The sequence below is a fragment of the Entelurus aequoreus genome, linkage group LG10 (assembly GCF_033978785.1).
Source record: "Entelurus aequoreus isolate RoL-2023_Sb linkage group LG10, RoL_Eaeq_v1.1, whole genome shotgun sequence".
Classification (NCBI taxonomy): Eukaryota; Metazoa; Chordata; class Actinopteri; order Syngnathiformes; family Syngnathidae; genus Entelurus; species Entelurus aequoreus.
In genome coordinates, this window is record NC_084740.1 from 36,557,271 (window position 1) to 36,571,172 (window position 13,902).

General features: G+C 41.2%; 2 protein-coding genes across 10 annotated transcripts in view; one reads left to right on the plus strand and one right to left on the minus strand.

The window, feature by feature from the left end:
* gdpd4a (glycerophosphodiester phosphodiesterase domain containing 4a) overlaps nucleotides 1–3,873 on the plus strand; it is a 57,376-nt gene extending 53,503 nt beyond the window's left edge. Inside the window, exons 15-19 of the mRNA XM_062061879.1 lie at nucleotides 318–475; nucleotides 724–871; nucleotides 1,119–1,201; nucleotides 1,431–1,510; nucleotides 1,930–3,873. Of these exons, the coding sequence (XP_061917863.1) occupies nucleotides 318–475; nucleotides 724–871; nucleotides 1,119–1,201; nucleotides 1,431–1,510; nucleotides 1,930–2,036 (576 nt within the window). The 3' untranslated portion in view covers nucleotides 2,037–3,873. The remainder of the gene's footprint in view (nucleotides 1–317; nucleotides 476–723; nucleotides 872–1,118; nucleotides 1,202–1,430; nucleotides 1,511–1,929) is intronic.
* A 374-nt stretch (nucleotides 3,874–4,247) lies between these two features.
* Nucleotides 4,248–13,902, minus strand: part of myo7aa (myosin VIIAa) — a 28,405-nt gene continuing 18,750 nt past the window's right edge. For all 9 annotated transcript variants that reach the window (XM_062060680.1, XM_062060678.1, XM_062060679.1 and 6 more), the window contains 23 exons: nucleotides 13,773–13,900; nucleotides 13,528–13,654; nucleotides 13,326–13,445; nucleotides 13,084–13,257; nucleotides 12,752–12,979; nucleotides 12,495–12,662; nucleotides 12,255–12,372; nucleotides 12,022–12,148; nucleotides 11,637–11,806; nucleotides 11,371–11,561; nucleotides 11,159–11,283; nucleotides 10,476–10,633; nucleotides 10,229–10,382; nucleotides 9,953–10,108; nucleotides 8,852–8,957; nucleotides 8,676–8,789; nucleotides 8,453–8,540; nucleotides 8,276–8,382; nucleotides 8,021–8,206; nucleotides 7,828–7,944; nucleotides 7,533–7,616; nucleotides 7,338–7,457; nucleotides 4,248–6,368 (listed from right to left, as the gene is read on the minus strand). In XM_062060680.1, the coding sequence (XP_061916664.1) occupies nucleotides 6,276–6,368; nucleotides 7,338–7,457; nucleotides 7,533–7,616; nucleotides 7,828–7,944; nucleotides 8,021–8,206; nucleotides 8,276–8,382; nucleotides 8,453–8,540; nucleotides 8,676–8,789; nucleotides 8,852–8,957; nucleotides 9,953–10,108; nucleotides 10,229–10,382; nucleotides 10,476–10,633; nucleotides 11,159–11,283; nucleotides 11,371–11,561; nucleotides 11,637–11,806; nucleotides 12,022–12,148; nucleotides 12,255–12,372; nucleotides 12,495–12,662; nucleotides 12,752–12,979; nucleotides 13,084–13,257; nucleotides 13,326–13,445; nucleotides 13,528–13,654; nucleotides 13,773–13,900 (3,159 nt within the window). In that variant the 3' untranslated portion in view covers nucleotides 4,248–6,275. The remainder of the gene's footprint in view (nucleotides 6,369–7,337; nucleotides 7,458–7,532; nucleotides 7,617–7,827; nucleotides 7,945–8,020; nucleotides 8,207–8,275; nucleotides 8,383–8,452; nucleotides 8,541–8,675; nucleotides 8,790–8,851; nucleotides 8,958–9,952; nucleotides 10,109–10,228; nucleotides 10,383–10,475; nucleotides 10,634–11,158; nucleotides 11,284–11,370; nucleotides 11,562–11,636; nucleotides 11,807–12,021; nucleotides 12,149–12,254; nucleotides 12,373–12,494; nucleotides 12,663–12,751; nucleotides 12,980–13,083; nucleotides 13,258–13,325; nucleotides 13,446–13,527; nucleotides 13,655–13,772; nucleotides 13,901–13,902) is intronic.

Sequence of the window (13,902 nt, forward strand, 5' to 3'; positions counted from 1 at the left end):
GTTATTACTAATTAGTAATAACACAGACTTGTTTTAAATGTATACATATTTTAGCCTTTTTAAAGAAAATAATATTTTAGCAAATTATATGATGTCATTGTGACCACACACCACAGGCATCTTGCAATCTACGGGAAACCCTGCAGTTAGTTTACTGAATGTTTGTTTTCAAACAATGAGTGCATGCAGTAAATTACTTGCATGGTTTGTATTCTGTTTATGTTGAATTGCTATAGCAAGTAACACTTTTTAAAGGTTGTGACATCTTGGTTGTGTGTTTTGGACATGATGTATCATTCATGCATATGGGTGTGTAGGTGCTGTGGCTTCCATCTCAGGACAGGGAGCTTGTCCAGGCTGTGGACCCGGAGCTGCAGCAGACTTCTGGACAAAGATTGTCCATTCAGGAGCTGTTAGATGGTCACATTACTACTCTAAATCTGCACTACAGCAGCATGTCACAGGAGCAGATCAGGTACACACAGTAGGCACAGATGCAGGAATACCTACACTTTACAGAGATAACATTCAGTTTTGATTGATTGACATCACATTGAATACAGTTCTTGTATTCCATATTATTTGATTGTGCAAGTGTACCATGTTATGTAAATATGCCCGGAGAAGAAAGCCTTCATACTTCCTCTCTTTTCAAGAAAGACAAGTCTTTGAAGATCACCCCTGCTTGCCGCTCACCTTGTCCCTCTAATTTTCTCTCCATAGCAAATACCGCTCTGTGAATATCAGCACTAACCTGTATGTGATCAGCCAGCCATGGCTCTACACTCTGGCCTGGTGTGCTGGAGCTCAGTCTCTTACCACCAACTCCATCCACATCCTGTCCAACATTGACAAGCCTCTCTTCCTCATGGTGAACACTTTACTTTCATTGTATGTATACTATGCTACAAAAAATGTTCAGCAATTTACTTGTATCCATTGTGATTTACAGTGTGTGGGGAAAAAAACGGAACTTTGGGTTGCATAAATGTGACATCACTGTGTCAATTCAAATGAGTTATTATAGTTAGTGTGTGGTGTCACAGTGCCTGAATGAAAAAACAATATTCATATTCACACTTCACAGATTTAATCTTTCTTTCTCACTTTCTCACTAGACCCCTGAGGAATATACTCTGATGTGGATCCTAACTGATGCTGTTTCTGCAATACTCATCATCTCCATTTTTATTTTCCATTGGTGCGTATACACACACACAAACATCTTTGCTCATTCTAATTCGAATGTTGTGACTGTGTGAGGTTCAGTTATTGAGGCTGCTGAAGATGGAATTTCATTATATTGCGTGTGTGTGTGTGTGTGTGTGTGTGTGTGTGTGTGTGTGTGTGTGTGTGTGTGTGTGTGTGTGTGTGTGTGTGTGTGTGTGTGTGTGTGTGTGTGTGTGTGTGTGGGTGTGTGTGTGACACAGGTGGAGAGAGAGAGGCCTGCCCTTCCTGTCAGGCAGCCGTCAGACTCATGAGAATGGACCATACAGCAAGTTTAGGACTGGTATGAGAACATGCTCCCTCTCTTCATGTTGTCAGTTCCATGCAGTGATCATGTGTTGTTGTGTTTATGTGGTTGCATTTTCGATGTGTTGTGTGTGTGTGTGTGTGTTAGGCTCCTCGGAGGTCATCTGTGTTCACTGGAGCCCCTTCCACTCAGGCACGCCTGCTGCTGCCCTCATCACCGTACCCTTGGTTTTCAACCCATCACACCCTGCATGACCCCTCTTGCATGTCAAGAACCCTCAGGCACCCTGTACGAGCTCTTTAAAACTGCTACAAGCTTCAGTGTCTCCTTTAGAAAACATTCATAAACAATAGATAATTTTCATATAGTGCGCAATCAATTCATGTGTATTTAATATGTGCAGCTACAGATCATAACGTTTGCCTATTACACTGTCACCTGTTTGACATTTGCAGAGCTCAGCGATGTCTGGTCCATCTCTGGTGTCAACGTTCAGCCCGAACAGCACAGCACGCCCACTTTACACACTAACCCCCACCTGCCCACCATCACAGAGGAGTGACAGAAATGCACATAATAGTTATCATTATGTTATATTTTTATTTTAACTGAAATCCTAAGCACAGTCTAACTTGTCCAGAGATGTTTCTGATATTTTGCCACTAAAGCAGTGGAGAAATGCAGCAGTGTGGGCTTTTTTTTTTTTTTTTTAAACACCTTTCACCTTTCAGATGACTGCCTCCAGCTGCTGAGCCCAACGTCATGCACTTAAATACCAAGTGGGACGGTCCAAAGACTTCCGAGCTCATTAATCCCACTACCTTGTCCACATTAGCTGCTCTGACATGCTTGAACTTTTTTAATGGTGAGCTCAGCCACAAGACAATGATATCTCACAGTGGACGAAACCAAACATTCACCAGCTGCGTCACATGGACAATGAAAGTGAGACTCAGAGAGAGTCAAAGCTGATGATATAAAGTGGAACTGTGCTCCAGAAGAAGTTAAAACAGACAAGACCTTCCCAGTTGGACCTCTACTTTTCTTTTTCAGATGTACAGGTGCTCTGAGAATTTTAATTATTGTGTGATTTGTTGATGGCAGATGGATTGACTGACGGAATGAATGTACCACGAGAATCTCCAAAAGGTATCTGTGGTTGTGGACTTTGTATTCAACTGAATTTGTGGAGGCCATATTTGTAAAAACGTATTCTGATTTCAGTTTGCTGCTAGGTGAGTGCCAAATGTTTGGGAATGAAGTCCAACAAGCTTTTTCTGTTGGCAGTGAACACAGCATCTTCGGTGACGTTTCTTTTGTGTTGTCCCAACTGAAGTCAACCGTTAAACGTGTCTCAACCTTTTATTTGGAGTGAATTCTGTGAGATGTTTGGGGATGTGTCTGCAGTGCTGGACATGAAGAAGGAAGTGAAAAAGTAAGTGCAATTAATTATAGATTCACAACCAGTTGTGAATGGGTAATGTGTGCAAAAATGGAAGTTAGTTTATTGAAATTAGCCACAGGGAACTGCAAGTAGACCAGGAATTTTATTTCAGTATTGAAATTAGCCACAAAGAACCGCAAGTAGACCAGGAATTTTATTTCAGTATAATAGTTTCTGTTAGGAATACATGTCTTAATTTTAGCCACAAGAAACAGCAAGTAGACCCAAGAGTTTAATTTCAGTATAATAGTTTTCGTTAGGAATGCATTTCTCAGTTATCTTTATAGCCGGAATGTTTTTTCTTCCCGTTAAGGAAGAGCTAAATACAGCGTAGAGAAGATGCATAAAAGCTTTACATTCAGAGATGTTTTGCCATATACTGCTTAAAGTGAACAGCTCTCTTAAATGTGTTATATTTAACTGTGTGGCTCAGTTGCTAGAACAGCGGTCCAGAAACTTAAGGGTTTCTGGTACGAATCCAGCTTTCGCCATCCTAGTCAGTGGCGTGTCCTGGGGCAAGACACTTCACCCACCTTGCTCCCAGTGTCCCCCACACTGGTGTATGAATGTTTGGTGGTGGTCAGTCTACCCCTGGGCATCTGTGGCTAAGAAAGCAGATTACCACCATCACTGTGTGAATGTGAACAGAATGAATGATGGGTTCTCAGTGCAACACGCTTTTGAGTCACTAGAAAAAAGCGCTATATAAATCTAATCCATTTCTTTATTTTACAGCGCATGCGGCTCTGCATGTTTTAAATGATTACAAACCCAAAATTATTTGACTGTATTGAGCAAAAATGGAAAAATCGGCCCATTTTTGCTGTTTTGTTCAAATGCTGAATGACAATATTGGTACATCGTGGAAAAGTCTGGATTCTAAATTCTGATTGCAGTTGTACTGAACTGTTCTGCCATTGTCAACTGTTATTAAAACAAAATGTGGTTGCTGGGACAATGTTTTGTGGCATTTTCAGTTGCTGTATTTGTGACAGACATGTCAATAACAAAAAGGTCCTATAAAGCGCTTAGTTGCTCACAGTCGTGCTGATTTTTCTTTACTTGACTGTGGCATTTAAAATGTATTTAGAAAAATATTACTAAAACTTATAAACATTTACAAGATTTAGACATTAAACTATCATTCCTTCCAGTTGTGCTACCTGACTTACAACAAATTAGATAGGCTTCCATTTGCACACTTGTATTAGTTTTTGTTAATAAGTTTATACCTGTCACTTATGAATTTTGTTACACAATAATAGTTTAATAATTAATAGACCAATATGAAGAATTATGACATCATTCCGATAAAAAAAACAACTGATTTATTAAAAATGGTCCAATGAGGTGAGATCACATGTACAGGTATTGTGGTCTAGGTGGGTTAGGCTGACTAGGGTGAGAAAATTAAGTGCTATTTTTTTTCCTACTTGTGTTGTAAACAGGCTGTCGTAAACGTCCCCTGAGCTCACTGCAAAATATGGTGGTGGACGACTTCACTGTTTCAGAAAAACACATTTTGCCTGCTATTTGCACCAAATGGTCCGCAAACATTCTGCGTGGAGGGGAAAAAACAGACCTCAACACATCAAACTGTATCAGCCACCTGAAATGCTATGATGGTGATTTGAAAGCCTATGAAGACGCATGCACTGTTAAATACGTTGCCCCAAAAGAAAGGTGTAGACAAACTACATGGAGTTAAATGTACATTTAAAAAAAGGTAGATATGGTATTGGTCTTGACAAAAAATTGACTGTGCATTCCTACATGAAAGTGTACAAACTTTAGAGGCTCTTTATTCATACAATGATAAAGCTCTTTTACAAACTCAGCCATAAAGCTCAATGATTTCAGCAGGTAAATTAAGAACAAGAGACCATTTAAAGGATCAGAAAGTTTTTGCTGTTCATTTTTGATCAGAATGTGAGGGACAAAAGGTAGAAAATGGATGGATGGATGAACGTATATCATTAGATTAAAATACTGTCCTTTTTTAAGTACCAGTAATAATAATTTTAAGGATTTGAGCTGCCAAAACATACACCAATATATTTGAATGTAGTGAAACCTTATTCAAACTAAATCAATTTTAAAGAGTAAAGTTAACCATGGCATGGCTTGTGTTATTTAACTGAAATAATGCAGTTACACACAAAAATATGCATGTCATATGTCAGTGACCCACATACAAACTTGCTGCAAAGTTAAATTTGAGTAACAAGTTAATGTGTCGGTTAGCAAAGGCTAGGTATCATAGTCAAAAATTGTTAAACAATTTATAATTGATTCAAAGATAACACACTGCATTTCTGAACAACTTTAATCTGAGGAAAATACTGTATTTTAGGACATATTTTACTTTACTGTATACAATATAAAATACACTAAGCTAACATAGAATTTAAATGACAACATGTCTCATTTACTACGTTACACGAATAAATCATTCATCAGTTAAATTAAGTTTAATATTGTACAAATAATGTAAATTCAACTAGTTATGCAGGAACAAGCACCTAACAATGCACACGGAGAAGACAATACAAAGGCCTCACATGGAAAGTTTGGCACTATGCAACCTCTTACTCTCTTGTTAAATCGGATCAAAACAAAGCCAAGCAAACTAAACAACTTGACATCCTCAATAACGTGATACCTACAGTTAACTTAACATCTACACTGAAATGCAACAAATATCTGTCTGGGTCCAAACATCCTAGAAAACACATCTGAACATGAGTTACAACTTCAGCATTTTAAAACAAAAAAAATGTACCAACAGTAATCAACAAAACCATAATTTTCAACTGCATCTTATGCATTTGTACTTACCGAGAGGGAATATACATACACATACGAAAATTACAAAGGATGCTAAGAAATTAAGTTGCAATTGCAGCAGCACAACACATTTTGTAGTGACCTACAGCAGAAGTGTTGTGATACTTTTCTTATAAAAAGAAGCAGAACTAGCTCAGGTGTTTTTGTTTTTTTTAACTAAAATTGTCTAACTTCCGAAAAACACTTTTGGCTGTTTATTGAATATGAGAAGTTGGGTCAAAAGGTCATTAGGAGAACCCTGTTGCATCAGTTTTAGAGGTAGTCATCCTCACTAGACAGCTCGTCCTGGTAAAGGTTGTAGTAGTTGCTGGGACCTTCGCCGGGGTCGTCGCTGTCATAACTACTGCTTCTGACCGAATTCCCCCCGGGGAGAGTGGACACTTCCGAACTGGCAGATGCGCCACGACTCATCCACCACAACTGGTCGCTGAAGGTCCTCCCCCAGCTGCAGTAGTGGCCAATAGGGCGTAAGAGGCGGATGAGTTCTGCGGCCTCCTGCCAGTAAGAAGTTCACTTGTTGAGACCTCGCCCTGATCGCTGCTTGTTCATGGTGGTGAGCATCTGACTGATGTAGGAGGTCAACAGGTCGTCCATCTTGTAACCCTAAAGGGGTGTGACAAACTAGGAATTATTATATAATTGACTTATTTAGTACTACACGAGGTGAGAGTAAAGTAACATTCATACAGAAATATTAAAATAGTTTAGTTTTCTCTTTCCACTTTTTATAAAATACTTTTTACAAGATTTTGAAGTGCAGCTAAGTTTTTGCCACTGTGACTAATGTGGTAGAGTGGTCTCCACCGAACCTAATGGTTGTGAGTTTGATCCTCCAGTCTGTCAGTCTGAAGTATCATTGGGCAAGTTACTGAATTCTCAGTTGCTTCTGATGCTCCATCATTAGAAGGTGAATAGGGTTACAGTGTCAAAATGCTTTGAATACCTTGAAGTAAAGCTCTTTTCAAGTCAAAGCCCATTTGTTGTTGTTTTTCCATAGAAAATGTTTCTCAGCATGCTTTCAAAGACCTTGCTTTGAGAACTGGGAACAGGAAAAGGCCTTCCTCGAAATGTTCCCATAAAATTGGAAGCAACTGCAGCACGGTGGAACAGGGGTTAGTGCATGTGCCTCACAATACGAAGGTCCTGAGTTCAACCCCGGGCTCGGGATCTTACTGTGTGGAGTTTGCATGTTCTCCCCGTGACTGCGTGGGTTCCCCCCAGGTACTCCGGCTTCCTCCCACCTCCAAAAACATGCACCTGGTTAATTGGCAACACTAAATTGGCCCTAGTGTGTGAATGTGAGTGTGAATGTTGTCTGTGTTGGCCCTGTGATGAGGTGGCGACTTGTCCAGGGTGTACCCCAACTTCCGCCCGAATTCAGCTGAGATAGGCTCCAGCACCCCCCGCTACCCCAAAAGGGACAAGCGGTAGAAAATGGATGGATGTCCAAAATGTCTGGCAAAGATGAACATTTAAGCTGCAAGGACAACTCATGACTTTATTCTGACCTCGCGGATTAAGATCCTAATTTTAGAATAGAGATGCAAAAATGTGCATGCTGCCTCCACCCACCAGCGAGGTTTCACAGAGGAGTTTACTTCCTCGGACGAGGTTGCCGATGGTGATGTGGAAGTAGGTGTTCCCACTGCTCCAGTTAGAGATTTTAGTGAAGGGATGTGTGATCAGAATATCCTGTGCAGTGACAAAAAAAAGGGAGAACCGATTACATCCAGGCCTTGTATTGAGGCACAGCAGCTTTAAACAAACCTTGGTTTTTGGGTCAATGAGACTGAGTCCATGTTTGTTGATGGCAATCAGCAAGATCTCTGGATAGTTGGGTTCTGTGGTTTGCTAAATAGTTAAGAACACAATTTAACATTATCGAATGGTTTATCTAAAATGGAGTCTACTGATAAATGACTTTTTGATCAAGAATATTCAAGATTGGGAATGGAAACTATATTGTGCAGTGCAGCCCCTTCTCCTGGGCATGAAGCAGCAGTGGGTTTTAAAAGTCACCAAATTTCAAAGATGAAGTGAGAGATACCGACTGGTTTATTACCTTGACTTCAAAGAAGGCAGAGCCAAAGGTTGGCCATTTGTAGATGATCTTTAAAAACATCAGCTTGGCTTCTTCTTGTGATTTACCAGCCTGCTTGTTGAAGAAGGCCACCACAGACTGATCACACACAAAATAGTCAGTCTTCACATCTACCTCCAGTTAAAAACATTTGTCATTAGTTTTCAGGTTGTACCCTTTTCCAGTCATCTGGTGACATCTGACGAATGAGATCCTGGGGGACCAGTTCTCGCAGCATCTTGGGAATGGTTGGAAAGTGGGATTTGTCATCCTCGAACTTGACTCTGTAGATAAGAGCGGCTAGTTGGAAAACTTCGTCTCGCGAACACTTGTGGTAGCCACGCAGGTATTTGGGCAGCTCCTGAATGATGAGAAAACATTTGTCATGACTCTTGTCCCATTTTTATGGTATCTTCCCAACAAGATTTACCTGGTAGTAGTGGAAGATCGAGTCGGCGAAGGAGTCCTTTCCTGGAACTGTGCTAGTCCACAACTTCTTCATGAAGAACACCTGGTAGGTCAGAGAGGGAACCATTCCTGTAAGGTAAAGGTCACTTTTAAGGAAGCAAGTTTGATTTATTAAAAGATATAAAGTTGTGTTTAATACCATCTTTTGCTGGACGCGATTTCTTGATCCAGTCAGTCAAATGTCGCACAAAATCAAAGAAGAAATCTCCTTCTGGAACACTGATAACCTACACACACATTTACGCATAATAGATTAGATTTGTCTTTCAACCAATACACAGGTAAATAATCATTTTAGAAATGACTGATAAGCAAGTGTTATTGTTCAAGGAAAGTAATGTAAAACATGCTAGACCTCTGACCTTATCAGAGATCTTGACAAAGAGGCTGAATCCCTCAGGAGATTTGAGCAGCAGTCTGGTGGAGATGTTCTGACAGAAATCCTTGGCTTTGGTACTGGACTCCACTTCAAATGCCTGCACAATTATTACATGACAGTACACTTGTTCTAGAATCAACATTAAGTAGTGTGTGTTACCTCATCTGTGTCATCAGGGAAGTAAACTTTGTGAAAGATCTGCGTGGTCTTATGCTGGATGGCCTCCACTTCCACCAGATGTGGAGGATACTTCCTGGAACCGTTTCTGTTACCATGGCAACCAATAGGTTTAGTTCACAATGAACAAAATACAGGAAAAACACACTCCAAAAAAACCCGTAATAAAACACATAAAAAACACACTGACGAAGACCTTGTCGAAACCAATCTGTTTGGTAGCGCCTGTGCAGTTTATATTAAAACTATAAGAAGGACACAAGTGTTGCTGGCCTTGCTTTTTCTTTCTGTTAGTTCACAATGAAGACATTTAGATGGCTGTAAGACAACACTGATCTATTCTGTCTATAAGCAGGCTCTGAAAGTCCTGGACATGAAACCTTTTTGTCATCACTGTAATATAAAATATAAACCACTTAATTGGGAAAATGCAGTAATATTTCTCAATGCTGATCTGTTTTTTAAAATCTTACGTGGTCATGGCCCCACCACTACTTTCAGATCTGAGCAGGAGGCAAACTAGATCTGCCTCTTCAAACAAACTAATAGTTCCCCTCAGGAAAAGGGTCTTCAGCCAGTCCAATTTTGGAACAATATCCCTTTTCAAGTACGCTATGTTGATACATTAAGGCAATTCAAAAATATGCTAAAATCATGACTACTTGAGAATCAAACTTGTGCACATATTAATGTATTGTATTTATTGCTGATTTGTGCTACCTGCCTGCTGCCAGTGTAACCATGCCTGTGTGTAATTGTTCATGGTGCTGTTGAAGCAAAATGTGTAGTGCTTTTGCTAAATGTTGCCAATGATGTGTGTGAGATATTAATTGATTGTTTTACTATTTTAAGCAGGCTATTAATGATTGTTGTTTTATTGGATATTGTTTGCTGCTAGCAATCTATGCATCTTGCCCAGCGACTATGGTTGGAAACTAGCTTTGTAGCTAAAACTTACGCAGTTACACCAATGTTGATCAATGTGCGTTGTCCCTGTTCAAATAAACTTAGACAGAAACGATTATATTTGGCTTCTAGCCTACATGTCTACTTATACAACGTATACTTAAAGTTTGTAACTACCGTAAAGCTTTGTGTAGCCTGTGCATGCAGTCAGCAGAGAGCGGGTGTTGTCTCTTAGACTGTAGGAAGCGCTGTATGTGCGGAAGCAGCACGTTACTGGGTGGGAAGAGACCAGTACACAACCATAACAGCTCCCAGCCCTTTTCCTCACTGTACCTGTTAGAACACACACAAACATGCTAAGCTTTATATCATCTTCACTTGAAATGTTCAGTTAGATTTATGTCACAATATAATCACTATCTATTCATAGGTCTTTTGTGTGCTTGTACACACTTGACATGGCTGTCGGTGAGCTGTTTGATGATCTGACAGAAGATCTCGTCCTTCAGAAGTTCTGTCTTCAACGATCCCTCAAAGATCTGGTCGGTCAACTCATTGACCGATCGAGTGCGTTTGGAAGGGTAGTCACCCATGTACTTCATCACAGGTAGGACACACGTTAAGGTAACATGTCGGTTTTGATTGGTACAGTTGTCAGGTGGCCCAACACCTACAACAATATAAACGTGGTAAAGGATATCGATGAATGCCATGCAGGCCTCTTGAGCGAGGTCCTCGTGTTGGACCACCTTCTTCAGTAGTGGTTGTTTGAGAGGCTCTCGGGTGCAACTCCACAACTTGTCCTTACCCCGATTCTTGGTTACCATTACTCTGCTTAGTGTGTGTTTGGGGGGAGGCCTGCAGGAAGCACATGGTGTACTTAACTATTTTATTGTGTTATATTCATTGTATGGACAAAACTATGAATGTATGGTTCAATCAGAGATTGGCCCAGTTGTCCTTGAATCTTAATACTTATCTTAGCACAATCTTCTGGACAATTATATTTTATAACAAAGATTCTCAAACTCTTATGGTACGTGGGCTCCATCAAGTGGTACGCCAAAGAATCACTTAATAAATATTTAAAGTAACACAGTGTTACTGTTTAAACTGTGTATAATTATACAGTGGCCAAAAATAATGAATATACTTGTTAAATAAATCCTCTGCCTTGTATCTAATGAATATAAGCTACTGTATTTTAATGTAGATCATTATGGTGGTACTTGGAGAATCAAGTATTTTCTGAGGTGGTACTTGGTGAAAACAGTTTGAAAAGCAATGTTTCGTAAACTTTGTGGAAAGCCCCTTTTCTGCACCACAAGTTTAAAAGCAAGGTCCTGAAAGGTGTGCTTAGAGGTTTGCTGTGGAAGTGTGTACCTGAAGTGGTCATAGGAGAACTCCTCCAGTGTGTATGGTTTGACTGAGTCTTCACCCTCAGGAAGCATGAGCTGCGACACTCGCACTGAGTGCTGCCGCTGGTCAGGTGTCATGGTTACGAGAGCCTGGGTGGTTGGATTGCATCATCAGTAACAAACAAAATATGTGGTACTTATTCCTAATTTAACTTAATCAAAGCAGCTTTGTCATACCACAATCTCCTGCTGAGGTCGTGTCATAGTGGGCAGTACGTAGACAGAGTCAGCTGGAAAGTCTCCTCTCTGATTGGTTCTCTCGTTTACGCCGTGTGCCCAACCTGAGTTGAGAACTTGCTCGCCGGTGTCCTGGTCTAGCAGGATTAGGTCTCCCTTCTGGAAGCTCAGGAACGTAGACGGCTCACCATCTGGAAAAGGTTTGAGGACATGATTGACAGTTGTGACTTCTTTGTCACATATTCCAAAGTTCAACGAGGACATACTCTCATTGGGACTGTCCTGTAGTGCTACCACAAACTTTGACCTATTCCTCAGGCCTTCCAGGAAGGTCACCACCAGGTCACGGATGTCCTCAGCGTTGTTGGAGGTGAAGGTATACTCTTCTCCTTTGATGGTCGCCAGCGTGAAGCTCTGACTCTGCAACTTTCCTCCCCTGAAAGTGGAATAAGGACAATTATGTTCAAGGAGAAATTAAAATATATGCACTGTTATATACAATATTGGACATGCACTAATGAAGATAGTTTCTCAGAGCTGTTGAACCTTGGTGTCCCAAAGCCAGCGTCCTACTCATGGGCAACTGCCACATCAATGAACGTTAAAACAAATCAACATTATTGTGACTACAAGAGTGACTACATTCTTTACTTGCTGCTGGACACCGCAGTGATCTCCGGGAAGGCAAGTTCCAAAAGGACCTGTTCTTGCTCGTCGACAAAATAAACACCAGTCCAGTTGACGGCAACAATGAGGTCGTTTTTAGGCAGACTTGGACCTAAAGTAAAGAACATCCTCATGTAATGATTTCACTTTCACTTTGTGGATTTAGAGAGCAAGCTCAGAACTAAAATTGTGCCGTTTACTACAGTCAGACGTCTTACCGGAGAATTTGAAGGCTTCATAGAAACGAGAGAAGAGCAGAGGCCACTTGTGGCGAGCAAAATCCACCACTTCTTCTTTGACTTTTTGGGGGTCAAACCTCTTCTGTGTGTAAATGCCCTGAACAACAGCAACATGGACAAATGATCATCATTTACGTATTTGAATTAAACAACTACTCCCGAAAGACGTTATTCATCTTTAGCTAGTAATGACCAGATCCACTAATGGCAGCAAACAACCTTTTTGTGGGCCGCCATGATGAAGTGAGCCCACTTCTCCACTGTCTTGGAACTGCTAATCTCTCTATCCGGGATGTAGGACGGGATGAGGCTCAGAAGCCGCTCCAGTAGGACCTCTGAGCCGTAGTCAACATAGTACTGCTGAGATGCCAGTTCTGCCAGGTCCTCCTGGGTCAAAAAGAAAAGGAAGTCTTGAGTTTTGGATCCAAACATAGAACAAGAGAATGTCTGCAGTACAGAAGAAAAGAAGCGGTCACCCTGTCACAACGGTACTCTCCAAACTTGACGCCTCTAACAGTTTGCTGGTAGATGAGGTTGGTGGCGACTGTATCGTCAGCAGCACAGTGCCACGGTGTGAAGATCTCTTTTCTGAAGAACAGCCTCCATGGGGCATTCCTTTCCTGGGCTCCCTGCTCCTTAGCATACTGTTCACACTGAGACACAGCGTCCATGACGTGATCGTTCCCGCTGCCCAAAGATGAGACCTAAATGCAGGTGAGGACAGTCAGACCATTACCAATTTTTTTTAGCTGTTTGGCTGAGAGAAAATAGTCTTTCTTATGACAGTGTTTATTTGATCTCAGACAACCTTGTCAAAAAGAGCAATGTAGAGAGAGAAGCCGAATCTATCCTGCAGGCTGATCTTGTCAGCCAAAGTGTTGCAGAGCTCCTTGGCCGTTGTGGCTGAGTCCGTCAGCAACGTTTTAGTGGTTCCGTCCATGAACGTCACCGGCAGCATAATGGGTTTCTTAGACTTGGTTGCCTGCATATGGATTTCACAACAATTAAGTAATGACATCCAGATGAATTGAGCTTTACCTGATTATGCACCTGCAGCTCCAGCCAGGATGGAGGTTGTGTTCTCGTCCCGTTCACAAATGTTCTTCTCAATCTTTCTTCACAATATGGAGCATAACCCGGTGGCCCGCTACTGATGAAGTTCCTCAAGTACTACATGTTAACACCTATACTCATAAGTATACTCACTATACCATTATATATCAGGACTAAACTTTGGAAAAAGTGTCCTAACCTTGAGGAACTTGTCTGACGGGGAAAAGCAGCCGACACACAAACTGATGAGGATCCAACCTCGAGCATGAGAGCTTTTAGATGGGTTCTGACTCAGCTGTTTGCAGATCTGACAATAGATCTCATCCCTAACACAGAGATGACACAAATAAACCATTGCCACCCTCGCAACATTCTCATACCAGGACTTGAGCCAAGACAACCTGGGTGAAAACCACCACTAGACAATTTGGTAAATGTTTTTACCTCAGCGCTGGCCTCAGAATGCCATTACCGATGATGAAGTGGAGTTTCTCCAGGTTGGATGTTGGCCGGTCCTCCAGCATGCTGTTACCATGGACACCATACTCGCCATCGTTGAGGCGCTTTGTGACCT